We start from the raw sequence: 17,100 nt of genomic DNA, 5'->3' as shown, positions 1-17,100 counted from the left end.
GAGCTGGGGTTCCCTTGCTGTGCCCTGCAGCCCATGGAGCTGCTCTGGGATGCAGAGATCACCTGGAGCTGGGCAGGACCCCACACCAGAGCAGGTGCATCCCAAAGGAGACTGAGATCTCCTGGGAAACCCCTGCTGGAGCAGAATCCTGGCAGGGTTTGTGACCCAGCAGGGACCCCACACTGGAGCAGCTGCTCCTGAAGGACTGCAGCCTCTGGAAGAGCCCCATGCTGGAGCAGTTTGTGAAGAACTGCAGCCCATGGGGAGAACCCACATTGGAGAAGTTCAGGGAAGACTGTGTCCTTTGGGAAGGATCCTGTGCTGGAGCAGGGGGACAGTGTGAGGAGCCCACTCCCTGAGGAGGAAGATGCTTCACAAGCAATGTGTGATGACCAGACTGAATCCCCATTCTTTGTCCCACTGTGCCATTCAGGGGGCAGGAGGTAGAGAATTGTATAAAGTTAAGCCTGGAAAGAAGGAAGGATTGGGGAGAAGGTGTTTTTAAGATTTGTGTTTATTTCTCCTTCTCTTACCCTGATTGCTAATAAATTAAACTAATTTCCTCAAGTTGAGTCTGTCTTGCCCATAACAGTAATTGATGAGTGACCTCTCCCTGCCCTTATCTTGTCCCAAACTCAGTAGATTTTCTGTCCCCTGTCCAGTGGAGGAGGGTGTGATAGAGTGACTTTGACAGGCACCTGGCATCCCCACAGACTATGGATCACTGATAACAAATGCCTGGGGCTCCTTGAGCTGAAGCTGTGTCCAAACCTGCGCTGTCCCCCTGGCCAGCAGAGGTGGGGACACAGAGACTGCTCTGCAGGAGGCAGCACACACCCACTGAATCCTTGAGCTTTCATGTCTGCATTCCATTCACCAGCATGGCCTCTAATTATCACTTACATCTCCACATTTTTCACACTCAAAGATTCTCCTGACGTCCCCTGTCCTTCTCTGCCACCCCTCAAGGATGTCGTTGAAGGAGTGCCTGGTGTTGGCAGGAGCTGTGTGCACTCTGCCCCCTCACACAGTGCTGCTCTGCTCTGCACATCTGTTTTTCTTCACTTTTGATGTGGCAAATTACCAATGAGTTTGCAATTCACCAGAAAGTAATGGGAGCAGTCTCTGTCCTCATCACAATAAAGTATTTTGGGGAAAACACAGCAAAGAACATGGTATTAAATAAACATTAATTTCAGTAAGAGGAAGAAGCTGATAAGGTCATTTGTTTCAAATTACATCAAGTCCTTTCTAGGATGTTTCCTCTTCCCAGTACAATTTTTCAAAATGTTCAATGGTAATTTGACTATTCCAAACCATCTTTTGTTCTTTGTATTTAGAAGGAATTTCAGAGAAATTCAAGGGTTATACAAACATTCAGGAGCAGAAGATACTCTTTATTACCATTGTGCCAGATATTGCAGGAAGCCAGAATGAGAAATTTAGGAGAGCCATGGAAATGAGAATTGTTCTAATTCAATAACAGATTCATTGGCTTTCTAATTAGATTTGATCACTTGAGTATTTTATATTGTAGCAGTGTAAATATCTTTTAAATACCTACCACACCTGACACAGGAACTTCAAAAGCATCATAAAAACAGTAGAATAAATCTGCAGAAAAAGTTAAAGAAAAATAAATATCTTAGTCCTTTCATGTCTTGGTAAATAATTCCCACTCTGAGATGTCATTTTATTTAATTTTACAACACTCAAAAACACTTGAAAAGAACATCTGTAATAAATATTCAGAAATAACTCAGATATTTTACTGTTACAGCTTACAGTAATGTCTGAGTAACATTATACAAATTGCATTATAAATAGTTTCACCAGCACCAAAACAGAGAATTACATTTTACATAATTCACTTAAGCACATGGAATTCTGACTACAAAGGATTGTTTTTCTTACACCTCTTATAGAGCTGATTTGGTATGCTTTAACGTGTAAAATGACTCAATTACATGGTCCCAACATAAGGCAACATGGAAAATACCTGAAAACTAAGAATTACAAAATTATACTGGCTAGTCACAGAATTTCTACTCCTTAGTCCATTCAGGATTTTGAGCCTTATTTAATTCTGATAACAAGCAAGGTCTGACAAGTAAGATCTTAGCCCAGGATTCAGAATTTCCAGGTTTCGTGTGACCTTGGACAAGTTTCCTGGCTCAGTTCTCCATTCACAACATGGCATTAACATGCTCCCTTCTATCTCCAAAGACTGTCAGCTCTCAGGAGCTCTCTGCCACTAGTTTTTCATAAAAGAATTGGTACTTTGGGACTAAGATTAGAGCTGAGCTCGGTAAGAGTGGATGTGCAATCTTTAACACAGGACACACTGATACAATTGTTCTGGTGTTTAACAGAGGTAGGTGAATGATGCCCTTTGTGCTGCTGGAGAATGTACAGGGGACTTGCCCAACAACAGAGTGCCTGGCAGCTCCTGAGTCAGTCCTGCTCTGCAGTGTGCTGAGAGCCTCCAGAAATACAAGATCTAACAGAAATGGAGTGGAGCTGTTAGCACATTCAACTCTCTATTCAGCACAGCAGTTAGGGAGAAATTTCTTCAGTAACTTCAGTGGGCACTGAAGTAAATGTCCTCTTAAATGCTACTACCCAGAGGAAAAACTAGATTGCTTGGCACCCAAAATTAAATTCATGTGTCCTGCACGTTCAGTTTACTCAGCAGTTTCAGCACAAAATAAACATACTAGCACAAAGCATGTGCATAAACTTCATGAAAAAGAAGTATTATCAAAACTGAAAAGTAAAAACTGGAAAATACATCAGACACGTCTTCTGCATTGCAGAGTTGAAAAAGCAGCTAGTAATAAGCTGAAGGAGAGAAGTATGTAGCCTGATTATTGAGAGATTGGGGCTGTCTCCAGCAGTTAGTTAAAACATCTGGAAAACAGCTGTATCTTTCTCTTGCAGTGCACTGTACTTGAGAACTTCAGCATCACAGCCACTACCCCCCGCTGGATTGCAGGACCCTGGAATGGTTAGGGTTGGAAAGGACGTGAAATATCATCCAGTTCCAACCACCAGGCCCCTGTCCCAAGTCTCTCTCCAGCTCTCCTGGAGCCCCTCCAGGTGTTGGGAGGGGCTTTAAAGCCAGAGCCTTCTCTTCTGCAGGCTGAGCAGCCCCAGCTCTCTCAGTCCATCTCCAGCGCAGAGGTGCTGAGTCCTCTGAGAGTCTTCATGGCCTCCTCTGGACTCACTCCAGCAGGTCCACGTCCTTCTTAGAACTCTCAGGAGAAACCAAAATCTGGCCTGTAAGGTACTCTGAGGCACTTTGCTGAGACAGCAGAAAAGAGAAAAGAAAGCAAGAAATCTGCCTTGTTCTAAGCAGTGAATGGAGATGCCTGATGAGCCGCCAGCTGAAATTATTCTGGAAATACAAACACTGCAATGCACTTTCTTCTAAGGACACAAGCGTTTCCTAATTGACAACACCTGGAATGTTCCACTGATTTACTCAATCTTTGTGGTTTTTAACCATCTGTGAGGAAAAAGGCTTACCACAGCTGACAAGATTCTCGACCTTGCCACTCTTATTACCCCCAGTGACCAGATGGACCAAGTAATCTGAATTATCAGGCTCTGCAGGGCTCTGTTGATGCAAAGGCACCTGCTGCTCATAAAGCCTGTTCACGCTGTCGTTTCAGACCCACGACTCTTGCTGCCAGCAGGAACACAGCCCCAGTGAGCACTTCTGCCACAAAGGAGATCCACACTAGTGCCAGGGACCAGCCAAACCTGATATCGATTTCCACCAGGAGATCCTTGCTCCTCAGGAGGCAAACAGCTTCTTGGAAGGCAGCAGATGAGTATGCAATATAGACACTGATCCCTGTAAGGGTAACAAGAGCTGAAAAGAGAAACATGTTCAGCTACTTAGCAGTCACTACTTAGCAGTCTTTAAGAAATTAAAAACAATCAGTTGGATATGTCTTAGGGCCTCTTTGCCACTCCTTCCTATTCTAGCCAGGCCAAATTTACAGATTATCTTTGAAACCTAGCTGAGGTTGGTGAGAGGGAAGTAAAGGCAGGGTTATTTGTATGCACTGAGGATAACGTGCTCCCACTGTTAAAGACTGAATCACAATGTCTGGCTGCAAGCCTCCCACAACAAAAATGGAGTCCTATATTTTACAGATACCTAATGCATGTGCATCTCTGTTTTCAGAACTGTATTATAATGTATCCTGATTCCTCACTGCTGAGCACCACGTACAGTTGTCTCCCTGGACACAAGAAAATCCACAGAGACACAGATTCTTGCATTTCAGGTCACTGAATTGAGGCTGCTTTCTGAGTATTGTCAGTTTTGAGTGATTACTGGTGGTCTTTACTACCACCTTCCACCAAGTGTTGTGCTGTCATGACTATCCATCACTTCCTAATATCTGAGTCAAAGACATCCTTGGGACAGACTAAAAATAAATTAATAAAGGCACTCAAACAAGGAGACAGATGTTTTCAGAGTGAAAGGGCTGTTCAAAAGGTGGCAAATGTAGGGAATGGCACATCTGGAACAGGTACACACTACATCCTGAGCCTGGCATCCCAGTCAGTCAAAGGACAGGACTGACAGAAATCACCCTTTACTGGATCAGCAGCAGAATAGATCCAGTAACAAGGCCTTGGATAAAAGGACTGCAGCCCAGAGAAAGTAAATACAGAAACCCTTTCAGGACAAAATAGTGTCTTATTTGATTATGAGGGAGAAAAATTTGATATAGCTTTATGTTAAATTACGGTAAGTCTTGATGAGTCTGCCTTTTTGAAAGAAATATTTGTTTGATTAGAGGCAAACCAAGACAGAAGAGTATTGGGTTATCCATCAGTCCAAATTCATACTCATATTCCCGATTTTAACCATCATATGATGCCTGTACCTTATCCTAGTCCTCTGCAAGGAGGGGGAAAAAAATTGCTTCATACGTTTTGTCAGCAGAAATAGAAAAGACTGATTTGTTGACATTTTCAATAAGGTCCACTGAATTCTGTGATTCCTCTTTCTAAAAAATGGGGAAACATATAGGATGTCCTGACATGTAGAACATATCAGTTCTGAGGGGTTAAAAAAAACCCACACTTCTGGAACAGCATCTCCAAAGATCTCTTTCTGCTGAGACAGAACTATCTAAAGAATACTCAACTTTGTGAATCTGAGTGAGGTCAAATCTCTTCTGTGCATCTAGGCAGAGCAGGATGGGGGACTGGTCCCAACCAAAGGCCACCCTGCAGCCTGTTCATGTTTTCCTGGGAAACTGCACCAGCTGCATCCCCAGAATATCAAGCACCCCCTCCTGACACTGCCTCTGTTTCCTTTCCCCTCCTGACACTGCCTCTGTTTCCTTTCCTTCTTTACAGCCCCAAAAGCTTAGAAAGATCCCCTGCTCCACTCCTCAGTGGGCTAATCATGCCTGGCACTTCACAGCTTTTCATTTTTCACTGACTATTTGGAGCAGTTTTCCTCCAACCTTTTCAGTGAATACAGCTTTCTGCTGTTCTGAGAAATTAGAACTTGCTCTTCTTTTTAGGAGACAATCATAATGGGAAATGGTTGGTCTGTATTAGAACATTTCAGGCTAAAACGCTCAGGCAAGGCTTTGAGACAGCAGCATTTGCTTGCAGCAATCTCGTAGCATTTTCTTCTTAAAAATAGGACTGTATGAGCAGTTGATGAGATCCAATTCTGAGGATCCCCTTTTCTGTCAGGAAAAAATTCTTTTTTAAGTTACATTGTGAAACAGCACTGAAAGTCTGCTTGGAACAGAAAATACAGATTTAAACAGAGTTTTCCTACTTTGACAGAATGTTTTTAGGGTTTTTAACTCATAAATTACTTTCTAAAACACAGTGGGTTTGGATACAACAAAAAAAAAGTGTAAAAGCATTTTACTAACTTCAAATTAAAATGCTACACTCCAACTAAAATAGCTTTTGAGGGTTTCCTTTTGTGATCCACAGTTTGGGGACACCACTCTAGCTCAAAACTAGCAGTGAGGCTAACCCAGGAATGCCTAACAAGACCCTTTGCAGGAACTCAATGAAAATGCCTTTTTAAAAACATCAGTTTTCCTAATAGTTGCAAAATCTGTGCAAGCCTACGATTTAATAATTCCACAGTCACTTTTCCATCACCCCATTACCCTGTCTGTAAAGAATTTGTGCACCGTGCTGAGAAGTTATTAAATCGTTTGTGTTAATGGGCACAGCAAACACAGATTGTTCGAAGGGTGACTCACTCCCCAGGGAGGGATATTTGCCTTTCCTAAGCAGATCTATTCCTCAATCAGGACCTCAGCAGACACCAGGTGAATGAACACCAGCATTATTCTGAAAGAAAATTCCTGCTTGGCTTCTATTCCATGGGAAACAAAGTGGTGTTTCCCAGATACAACCTCTTGTTATCTAAAACAGTTAGGCCAGGAGTTTGGTTTAGTACCTCCAAAAAGGAAAAGCAGTCCTGTCATTAGGAGCAGTAGGTAGGCCCTGGCAAGAATGCTGATGAATCCAGTCATTCCTCCAAAAATCATCAGTATCAGGCTGAGGGGCATCAGGATGACAAATGTTCCATGCATGTCTGAAGAAAAACAAAGAATGTTAATATTTTAATATTTTATTATGGTGTTGGTGGATGTACCAATAATTATTAAATGCAGAGCACCTGATCAGGATCAAAGCCTCATTCTGTGCTGCACAAACAAGAAATTGGACAACCCCTCGGGTTTTCAGTGTAAATCAGCAGGACAAACATATGGTATGCATGAAATGGTAACAAGCAGAACAAACCCTCCCAGGATCACAGCCTGTGTTTCAAACAGAGACCACAGACATAAAGGATATGCCTACACAGATATACATGAGCAATTAAACTGTTCTTAGCTCTTGAGCCAGCTGGATATCAGGTGATGCACTGCATACCAGGTAGGCACTGGCAACCTTAATAAAAAGTAGCCCTGTTATGTAAATCACACTGCTCTGTTGGGGAGGTGAGATCCAGCCATGATTTGATTAAATGTTTCTCTTCTGTCAGGTGTCCTCTGCTGCACTGATGTAGCAAATTGTTGACCTTTTCCTTTGCTGCAATTGACCATCAACTAGAGGTAAATTTTCCCATCCAGCTCTGATTCTCTGTCACTTTTTTCTTCAGCAGCTTCACTAAGTGCATTAACCTATCCTGCTTGCTTCCTCCCACACTAAATGTTTTACATTACTCTTCCTTGATCCCTATAACATTTTAATAGCTGTGCAAACAGAGGGTTGCTATGTATTTTTTCATATCACCCTGTGTTTTCCATCATAAACCATTATTGTCTCATTGTTCCCTCTGATGCCATCTATCCACAACATTCAACCCAACCTTTTTTTACAGTAATAACCAAAAAAAGTAATTCCAGTATCAATTTGTTTCACACCAGAGTAAAGTGCAGAGTAACTGAGAAAAGAAAATGTAAAGTCCATATTCTGAAGAGGTCTAGGTTTCATTGTCTCAATTAATTTCACAGAGGAACAATACACCATTAGCTTAGGAAAAGAAATCACTTAAAAGTTCACAATTGTTGTATGATCAAATGATCAATTTTTTCAAGTCACTGTAAGTGCCCACGGAATTGGAGGTACTGCAGCTGCCACTGGCTAAGGATCCAGCTCATCCTCTACAGTGGCATTATAAAGATCAGACATAATTTCAGTTTTAGAAGGTTAGGAAGGGTCTGCATGGCATCAAGGCAGACATTGTTTATGTCTATACTTGAGTAGAATGTTGTTTCCAGATATAATTACTTGTTTGGTGTAACACAGAACACGCTAACAAAAAAAAAAATGTAGCAAATGACAAAGTTTTGGGAGCTGACCATTTTCTGAGGGTCTTTTTCTGCTTATTTGCACTGGTTATTATATTTTTATATTCAACCCCACATATGCCCACATCAGGACCAGCTCAGAAATCATGAATTCAACAGTGTGCATTGAAGAGAGCACTTTCCCTCTGAGATTCTAAAGCTGAGGACACTCCCTGGGCCTTCCTTCAGCAAAACTGGCCACGGCTGCTGTTCCTGGCTAAGAAACACAGACCTAAAGCAATCCTCAGTGCTGACAGCCACATCAATCTTCACATCACTGGGAACAAACCAGCAGGTCCAGACTGCCTGCAAATCTTAGCTGAACTCCAAGATGAGAAATAGCCACGGAACTGAGTTCAGGAGTTTTATGTGGTTTGAAGTGATTGTTGGGGATGTGACAAAACTCAATGAGACAGAATAGAGATTGGGCACTCAATTCAGTTCTCATATTCTAGAGGGGCAGCAGCAATGAGTGTGGTCTTCAGCCACATTGGAGCTTGCTGAGGGTTATTTAGTCTCATTTTGATTATTCCCCACCATTCTGACATCCATGTGTCATCTTAGCTTTGGTCTTGCATGTAAAAGGTGAAAAAGCCCTGGGAGATAAAATCTCAGAGGATGCAATTAACATTTGAAAAGTATGGATGTAAGAACTGTGCAGCTCTGTCCTCAGACTTGGCCTTGCTGCCAGAGAACAAACACAAAAAAGTTCATGGCTGGCTCTCTGCCTTGTGATTTTCCAGGTGTCCCTCACCAGTCCAAGTCACTGGTAACAAATTCCACCTCAGCACAGCAGCACTCACTTGCCATGTCTCTGACTTTTGTGGTCATTCTGTGATTTCAGCTGCTGCAACCTGAGCCAGGACACGTGTGGGTGAGCAAAACACAACTCTGAAGGAAACTTTGTGAAGGAAAGGGAAAAGAAAATCATACCAGAGCATCCTTGGGGGTATCCTAGATTATATTAATGATCTGTGACAGCTGCAATATCAGAATAACTCTGATTTTTATGCTCTCTTCAGTGAAAATACAGGGTTTAGGGATAGCTCAGCTGAAACCCACAAACCCCACTGTGACAGAGCCTTACTTTTCCTACCCACAGCTGAGATAACACTTCTCATTAATCACTGGCAGCTTTTTAAAATCAAATATTTAGTGAATTCTATTTGGTTAAATAGTACTTTTATAATTTCCAGTATTCTAGTTCAATATCTAATACCCATTTGTACTTTGAAATCTGCAACTGCCTGGGAAACTTATTCTAAAATGCTGCCATGGAAACCACTCAGGAATCTGAATTCATGCCATCTGGCATATGATATTATGCCATTATATTCCTTGATTAGAGGAACAGAATTAGTTTATAGAAGAACATGACTTAAAATATCTTTACTGTGTTTCTGTCTTCAATAATCATCTGTGAAAGAAGTTAAAACATTAATTTTGCAGTAATTTTAGAGTTTTTTAGCTTCTGTTGAATTACATATTTATACATTATGTATTAAACATATAACTGTCTTCATATTGATGAAATTAATCTAGTATTGGAAAAAAACCCACCCTAAGCATTTTGTACAAGAAGAGGCATGTGCACTTGCTTGTAAAACAGAATTCAGTTTCCCACACCTATTTCTCAATACCTGAGTTCCCTTTTAGTCCAACATGAAAGATCTAATGGTTTAATCTTGGAAATACTGAAACAAACTCATAAACTTTCAAAAAACACTCCCTTTTTTTGAAGCAAACAAGAACCAAATTGCTTAATTGTCGTTACTGAAGTTTTACATTAACTAGCCAAAGCTTTATTACTAGAGGTCTGGCCAAGTATCTGTGAGAATGACATCTGCACTGTGTGTCCAGATCTGAGAATTTGGCAGGCATTTCTAAATTACCACCCAACACAGTTGTTTAGGAATTGTTTGTGAGAGAAATCTGTGGAATGAAATAGAAACACTGAGTGGTGTCAGAAGGAACCAAGTGCAAGCCCAGCAGTTTTGTTAATCATCTCCTGTCAACATCCTGGAGCTTAATTGCTTCAAACTAACTTTGGATTTGTTTGCACAGCTTATAACAGCAAATAGTGCCTAGAAATCTGTAATATCACCTCATCAGAAATACTCCAAATGACAGTGGCTCAGAAGAGCTTAATTAAGGGCCTGTTTATCTTACCCAGCAGTAACTATTACAGCCAGTTAGAAAGACAAAAGCCTCCAGCTGAAACAGACTCCTGGCAGTTGTTAAACCAATGGGGCTGCTCCAGAAGGACTTGGCAAAGCCAGGAAGAAACAGTGCACAGAGAAAGTCTGACTTGCTTGCTAGGAAAAAAGCAAAGAAATAACTTAGGAAAACAAGGAACAACTGAAAGAACTCATCTATGGCCAAATGTGAGACTTCAGGGCTTGGGGCACAGGGACAGGGACATTCCCTGTTCAACAGAGAAAGGGGATGGAGGAGCATTGCTCCCAGAGTTAGGGGTCTCCAGGATGATTAGCCAGGCTCTGGTCTGTGTGTCACACATTTTGGCTTTGTGCTTTTCTCAAAAAATCTCTCGGCTAAACAGGAAGCTCAGTTGTAGATAGCAGAAATAGAATTATGCTAGACCTGGAGCAGGTGGCACTGACAGAAACTGCAGGAGCAGGAATGGGCAGAATGATGAATGTGAGCAATGCACCGTGGCTCACATTCTGCTGCTGTGGTACCAATGAATCTGAAAACGAGCACATTTATCAGAACTTGCCACTTGTTAGGTCTCAGCTGCAGTGGTGCTGAACTTATCTCAGATTTCTCTATGTATTTACTGTCATATCTACAGTAAGTACTGGAGCAGATGTTCACTGGCAGCTGTCTGAAGGAACAGTGCACTGTTGCTCAGAAACAGGTACACACCTACCAGATCAATTAAACTAGAATTTCTATGTGCATCATTTGGGTCTTATTTCACTTGGCCCCTGAAATGGCTGTTGCTCTGGCCCCAGCTCTTTCCTTCTAGTAGCTTAAAACCAAAAGAATTGTAAATCCCTCGGGAAAAAATATCAGGGTGGCTGAAGAATAGAGAATAATTAATAACATTATAAACTGCACCTCAGTAAAAATGAAGCAGGACCATGAGGAACAGGGTGAAGTTCATGACTGTTACAGGGTCCACATGCTGTAAGGAAATTCAGACAAGTTTCTCTGTACTATTAAACTCATTTTGTTGAGGAAGAAACCAAGGAGGCTGCTACATTAAAACAACTGAGGTATCAGAGCTGCCTCTGCTGCAATGATTGTTTCCCTGCAGGAAGCACGAACTTATCTGCAGCCTCATGGTTCCAGATACATTCATGTCTAAGAGAGAAAAAATAAAAATACTCTGGGGAGAATACTTTAAGCAGTTGTACATGGGCAGCTGCACACTCCAGTCTTGATTTTACAACAGGAAAAAAATATGAGTGGAAACTACATCCATTAAGCACTCACTTCTGGGTGGGTCAGGAACAGAGGAGAGCACGAAAAATGGACCAGTAAAAGGAAACCAGTCACTGTTCAAGTCTGACAAAAGATCAGGATTGCCAGAGGCTTAATCTTATCTTGTAGGTACCTAATGCAGATGGTTTGTGGGTCACACAGACAGTAAGAAAGAACAGCAGTTCCTTTCACATTATTTTTCATAACTCCAGCCCCAGCTCTGCAGTGCTGGTGGGACCCTGCAGCAGCTCAAGTGCAAAGCTGAGATTCAAGAGACATTGTCTAGTTTTGAATAGAAATATTTACAGTATTTTTCATTTTGCAAGGATTACACTGGTGCTACCTTCAGCTAAAGCTGTACTGGTACTTACTCATTATTAACAACATAGGCTTTGGTAAATGGAAAGTATTTGTATGACAAAAATGTCTAAGAGCAACTTTTCACCAGTGTAACATGTTGAGGTTTCTTGTTTGGGTTTTTCTTTCCTTCTGTTGTTTTTTTTTCTTTCTTTTAAAAAGCTCAAACTCTTGGGGAAAAGGTTTCAGCTGACTAAGCACTACCATTCCTTCTACACAGCACCTTCCCTCTCTCTGTTTGTGATCCTCAACATCTACATCTGATTCTGGATGTTACATTTCTGCTGCTGGAAAATGGCGAGGCTGCTCAGAACTAGATGCAGCTGCCTTTGAAGTCAGTGACATCCTTATTTTGTCATTTAGAGAGAGATAGATTCAGCTCACCGTGAAAAATGTTGCTCTTGCTGCTTGTCTGCCATAGCTGGCACAGGAGAGCACATGGCAAGGCAAAATATCAGAGGTGTCTTTGCTGACAAATTTAAATTCTAAGGAGGATTTTCAGAGGGCTATCTTTAATCCTAGTAGTCACCAAGAGACTCTAATAACTGTCTATATTATATATAACTGTCTAATTATATATAACTTTCATTTTATTCCTGTTTGGACCAGAGGAAAGTGTACATCTCCAGTGAAAAACAACTTTATTAATGCAGAATTTCAGAAAAGCTAGTGATAGGCAGTTAAGTGGTATTTTTCTTTAAACAACAGCTGATGTTTTAAACAAATAAATAACCAGGCCATAATGTAATCTGTAATAGGGAAATATTTTATCCATCATGGGTTTGAGTGGGAGAGAGGGTATACCCTGAGTGTTCAGCTGGGGGGAGTGGTAAGAGAAGAAATGGAAGGCTAATGTCGAGGAGAGAGTGTGTTTGTGTCTAATCCATGAGAGGAGCAGCTCAAATGTGCTCCTATGATGTGAAAATACATCACAGTCCCACGTTTAACAAGCCCTAGCTAGATTGCCTGGGTAATATTGCTGCTAGCACAGGATTTTGACTCGTGCACCCAATTATTTTAATTTGCCAGGAGCTCGATTTGACGTAGACAATAATCCTAAGAGGAATCTGCTAGGATGAATAGGGGAGATATTGGAAATGTGGAGGAAGGGACTGTGGAGGCTTTTCATTCTCTAATGAAGGGTTTGTCTTCTGGCAGAGCCCAGCGCTTTTGTTTCCACTTAGGCCCAGCTCTTTGCTCTCACACAAAGACTTTTCCCCTCTCTTTGGCACTTGTGTCTAGGTAAGACATGCCAGGAAATTCATTCAAACTCTGAAAAATGACGGATGTGACCAATGTGTTACTTAAGTGCCTACTTCAGGAGACAGTCCTTTAAAATCTTTTTGGAAATAATCAGAAAGAAACATGCTTGATGTTGCCAGAGCTCGTGAAATTCAGTGCCTATCAAACAGTGAGAAATACACGTACACAGCTAGATGGAATGAGATTAAACCCATGTGACTGTGCCTCACAGACACCTTCACAGGCACACAGTGAAAAAAACGTAATTTTTTTGAAGTAACCATTTAAAGCTGTGCCATTAGCTTGTTTGCCACATATAGCAGCAGACGAAGAAACTGTTGTAACTACAGTCCATGATCACAGAACTTCCCTCTAAAATTCTTGTTAAAATGTGTTGTAGATGAAGATGGCTTGCCATGATCTGCCTAAATATGATTCATTGGCCACAGTCAGAAACATTTAAGAGAGAAGAATAAGGCTGATATAGAAGGTACTATCTCAATACCTGATGAATCTAGGTGTCACTTAGAAATATCTGTATTTCCTAGAAAGAAGAAGTACTGACATGGTACATGTTCAGCTGCTACTGCTGAGGATCTGTAGCCTCACCACACTGAAACTTCATTGAAGCTGAGCAAAAAAAATCAAGAAGTTGACTCAGTAGAGCATTCCAATCAAACCTAGCAGGGTCTTTCAATTGAAGTATCTTTGATTTCTTCTCTCGTCATTTTTAGGCAGACAGACTCTGCCTGTTTATAATAAAATATGCAAGTGTCTTTGCAGACCTGAAGTCTTTTTCCAGGAACATAAAAATAATAGATGATGTGAAAGCAAGAGGAAAAAAAATATCCAAGGCCCAGAAGAGCACGTAAACATAATTATTAATCCAATTTTTATTCATATCCACTATTTTCTTACACTTCATGACTCACAAAGTCCTTTGTTTCCAAGCCAACATCATTTTTATAACCAAAGGAACACTGCTTTTTTTTTTTTTTGTTTAGTTATTTAACTGAACAGCTGCAATATCTCACCTGAGGAAAACAGCAAATGTACCTTTTGCAAATATGCACACAACTTTTGAAAAGCAAATGGTTTCATCCTGAAATGTTGGACTATCACAAACATAAAAGTGGAGGTGTCAAAACCATGGCAGGTTCAGTTAATGCTGCCCCTCAAAGGCTCGAGTGATCCAGCAGAAAATCACTTCCACTGATTTCAGCACCATTGAGCAGCTACAGCCCTCTGTTCTGAGCAGGGAAGATTAAAGAAATGGCACTTCCTAGATTTGAAAGCACACAGAGAGATCCTGGGCTGTAAGTCCTGAACCTGCTGATGTGTTTATTTGGCTGCTTCAGCAGCTCACTGAGACCTGACTCCTGGTGCACCTTCCCAGCAGAGCTGTGACACAGCCCCAGCACCTCCCAGGCTTGCTCTGTGTGCTGCACCTGCAGCTGCAACACCAGATGCTGCTCCAAGAAACTAAAGACACTTTAAGCCTCAGGGAGCCCAGGGAAGGGCTGGTTTTGAGGGAAAGAGTTCCATTTTAAGAAACAGGACAAAGGAACGTATTCTGTAGAGTCAGGGAGAAGAGGTGAGTAAATGAAAAAATTGCAAAAAGCGAGCCCTCGCAAGGGTGTATGAGGAAAGGATTGTGTCAAATATGTGATGCAAAGATGGTAAATCGTCTTCTAGGAGATGCCTGTAAGTGTTTGAAAATGTTCAGTTTGGACTTCTTGAAAACATTCTGGCATTGACAAAGGAAACTAAAGAAAAGTAAGTAAATATATTAGAAGCTCAATGTTTTTGAACACGATGTTCTTCAAAGACTGAACACTGCTTTTGGTCATTGATTTACTTTCTTAAATTCTCACAAACTTAAGTCTTTTATCAGTGACAGGAATCTCACTGTAAAGCTAGAAAAGTAGTTGTGTTAAAGATTAGTTTAAATGTGTTAAGCATTTTCAGTGATCAGACTCCTTTGAGGTGATTGTGAACACTTTTGCCTCTTATTTTTAACAATTGTGTACATCCTGTGCCATTCCAGTCAGAGAGGTTTTGCTCCTGTGGAAGAAATTAGCTGACCTTGTCATCAAATAGATGGTTATTGCAACAGCAAACACACTTGAAGACCACAGGCAGTGAGAGATGCTGTACAGAAGTAGAGTCAAAACACTTTCTCAGCAAATTCCCCCTCTGAATTAGAAATCAGTCCTTGTAAATGGCCAGGGAGGGAGGGAAGGGTGGATGGAAATATAAAATAATACAAACGCTACTCACATAGAAGCTGTCTGTGTGAATCGGTGATGTTGGCATTCTCATGCCAGAAGGGGTTTATCAAAGGGTAACATTCACTCCTCACTGCTAGAAAAAGGGGGAAACAATGAGGAAAAAATTGCATATTTTATCCATTTGCTATATATATATATTCGGTTTTTTGCATGTACGTATAATTCATAAAACACTAGCTGCTTCTGAAACAGCCATTCCTATGTGGGGAAGGAAATGAGAGGATTTTTAGCGTGCAGCATCAGCTGTTCCCGTGGGGCCTGACCACTGGAGTCAACAGGGAAACATCTGCTCATTGCAATGGGGCTCAGTGCACAGCAAAGAGAGAATTCCTGTAACCTGCTCCTTCTCCCTGTTCCTCTGGAAGCAACATCCTTCCTTGCCTATGGCAAACATTACTTACTCCTGGCTTTTAAGAGTGGAATCAAAGCCAAAAGTTAAATGCCTAGCATATAAATTAAGTACATGGGGGAAATCCTATCTATTGATGTACAGGATTTTAATAATCCTATATTATGAGACATCATAATACATTTAAATTAATAATATTGTTTATGTAAATAAACTATATAGTGTTTATATTTCTATTGGTTATATTATTATTTATCATTTTAATGGCTTTAACCCAGAACTTTCACCCCTTAATTTCCTGAGCCAAATGAAAAGACATCTCCTTCCTTCTAAATGGTTAAGGTTTATTAGATTATCTTGAATTAAAAGTTAATGTAAAATTAGGTTACAGTAGCAGAAAATTCGCTTTCCCTGTGTCTCCTTCGGCAAGTGACAGGGAGGTATTGACAAGGCACTGCCCATGGGTCCCGGGCACGGCCGGGGACCGCCCGTCCCTTGAACTGCATGGAGCCGGAGCTCCGCGGGCAGCGGGCACGGCCCCGAGCCGGACCCCGCAGCCGGACGGACTCCACACCCGCATCCCCTCATCCCCATCCCCGCTTCTGCATCCCCGTATCCCCGCATCCCCACATCCCCATCCCCGCATCTCCGCATCCCCGCAGCCCGACCCCCCAGATAGACCCCGAACCCAGACCCCTGCAGCTGCATCCCCGCAGCCTGAACCCGCAGCAGGACCCCGCATCCTTCATCCCTGCACCCTACAGCCGGACCCCGCTTCGCCGCACCCAGACCCCGCATACCCGCACCTAGACCCCGCATCTCCATAGCCGGACCCCGCTTCCCCGCACCCAGACCCCGCACCCCTGCAGCCGGACCCCGCAGCCGGAGCGCTCCTCTGCCCGGACCCCCGCACTCACCGCGGCAGGTCCGCCAGAGCCCCGAGTGCGAGCTGAGCGCGTCCGTGCCGTTTCGGGACGCCTCCAGCTTGGAGGCATCGATGATGTACCAGAAGTCGGTCGCGATGGCCACCACGAGGAAGATGAAGCTCGAAAGTCCCACCAGGGCCACAAAGAGGGAGAGCGCGCCCAAGTTAACCCTCATGGTGCCGCCGCCGCCGCCGCCGCGCTTGGCTCGCCCCGCGGCCGCGCAGGTGGCGCGCCCCGAGCCCCGCCCCGGCTGCTCCGCGCCCCGCGGGCGGACCGGGAACACCGCGGGAGAACCGGGAACACCGCAGGAGAACCGGGGACACCGCGGGAGAACCGGGAACACCGCGGGCGGACCGGGGACACCGCGGGAGAACCGGGGACACCGCGGGAGAACCGGGGTCACCGCGGGCGGACCGGGGACACCGCGGGAAAACCGGGGTCACCGCGGGCGGACCGGGGACACCGCGGGAGAACCGGGGATCCCGCGGCCGCCGCCGGCCCGGCCCAGCCCCATAGAGACTCCGCCGCCCCCCGGCCGCCAGCCCCGACCCCGCCGAGCCCCCGCCCGCGGAGCCCCTGCGATGGGTCGGGCGTGCCTCATGGAAAGGGACAACGTGTCAAAAACA

General features: G+C 43.2%; 1 protein-coding gene across 6 annotated transcripts; it reads right to left on the bottom strand.

The window, feature by feature from the left end:
- Positions 1–1,376: 1,376 nt before the first annotated feature.
- Positions 1,377–16,663, bottom strand: TMEM114 (transmembrane protein 114). Of its 6 annotated transcripts, none has more exons than XM_088174463.1 (5): positions 16,466–16,663; positions 15,189–15,272; positions 6,464–6,601; positions 3,766–3,877; positions 1,377–3,304 (listed from the first exon to the last, which is right to left on the bottom strand). In XM_088174463.1, exons 1-5 carry the CDS (start codon positions 16,647–16,649, stop codon positions 3,115–3,117), a joined length of 708 nt encoding a protein of 235 aa, XP_088030589.1. In that variant the 5' UTR covers positions 16,650–16,663; the 3' UTR covers positions 1,377–3,114. The 6 variants fall into 6 exon arrangements, with proteins under 6 accessions (XP_088030589.1, XP_088030591.1, XP_088030590.1 ...); XM_088174465.1 differs by having other exon boundaries at positions 3,766–3,859; XM_088174464.1 differs by having other exon boundaries at positions 15,189–15,269.
- Positions 16,664–17,100: the final 437 nt, after the last annotated feature.

This window comes from Sturnus vulgaris, chromosome 16 (assembly GCF_052056855.1).
Source record: "Sturnus vulgaris isolate bStuVul1 chromosome 16, bStuVul1.hap1, whole genome shotgun sequence".
In the NCBI taxonomy this organism is placed as follows: Eukaryota; Metazoa; Chordata; class Aves; order Passeriformes; family Sturnidae; genus Sturnus; species Sturnus vulgaris.
The sequence above is the reverse complement of the archived record's forward strand: the minus strand, read 5'-3'. Positions and strand labels throughout refer to the sequence as shown.

Coding starts and splice junctions, on each gene's coding strand:
- TMEM114 (XM_088174463.1), bottom strand. CDS start 16,649: ATGAGGGTTAACTTGGGCGCGCTCTCCCTCTTTGTGGCCCTGGTGGGA. Junction 3,878..6,463: donor ACTGCTTTTCCTTTTTGGAG/GTACTAAACCAA, acceptor TTCTCTTTTCAG/CTCTTGTTACCCTTACAGGG. Junction 3,305..3,765: donor CTGGTGGAAATCGATATCAG/GTTTGGCTGGTC, acceptor CTGCTGTCTCAG/CAAAGTGCCTCAGAGTACCT.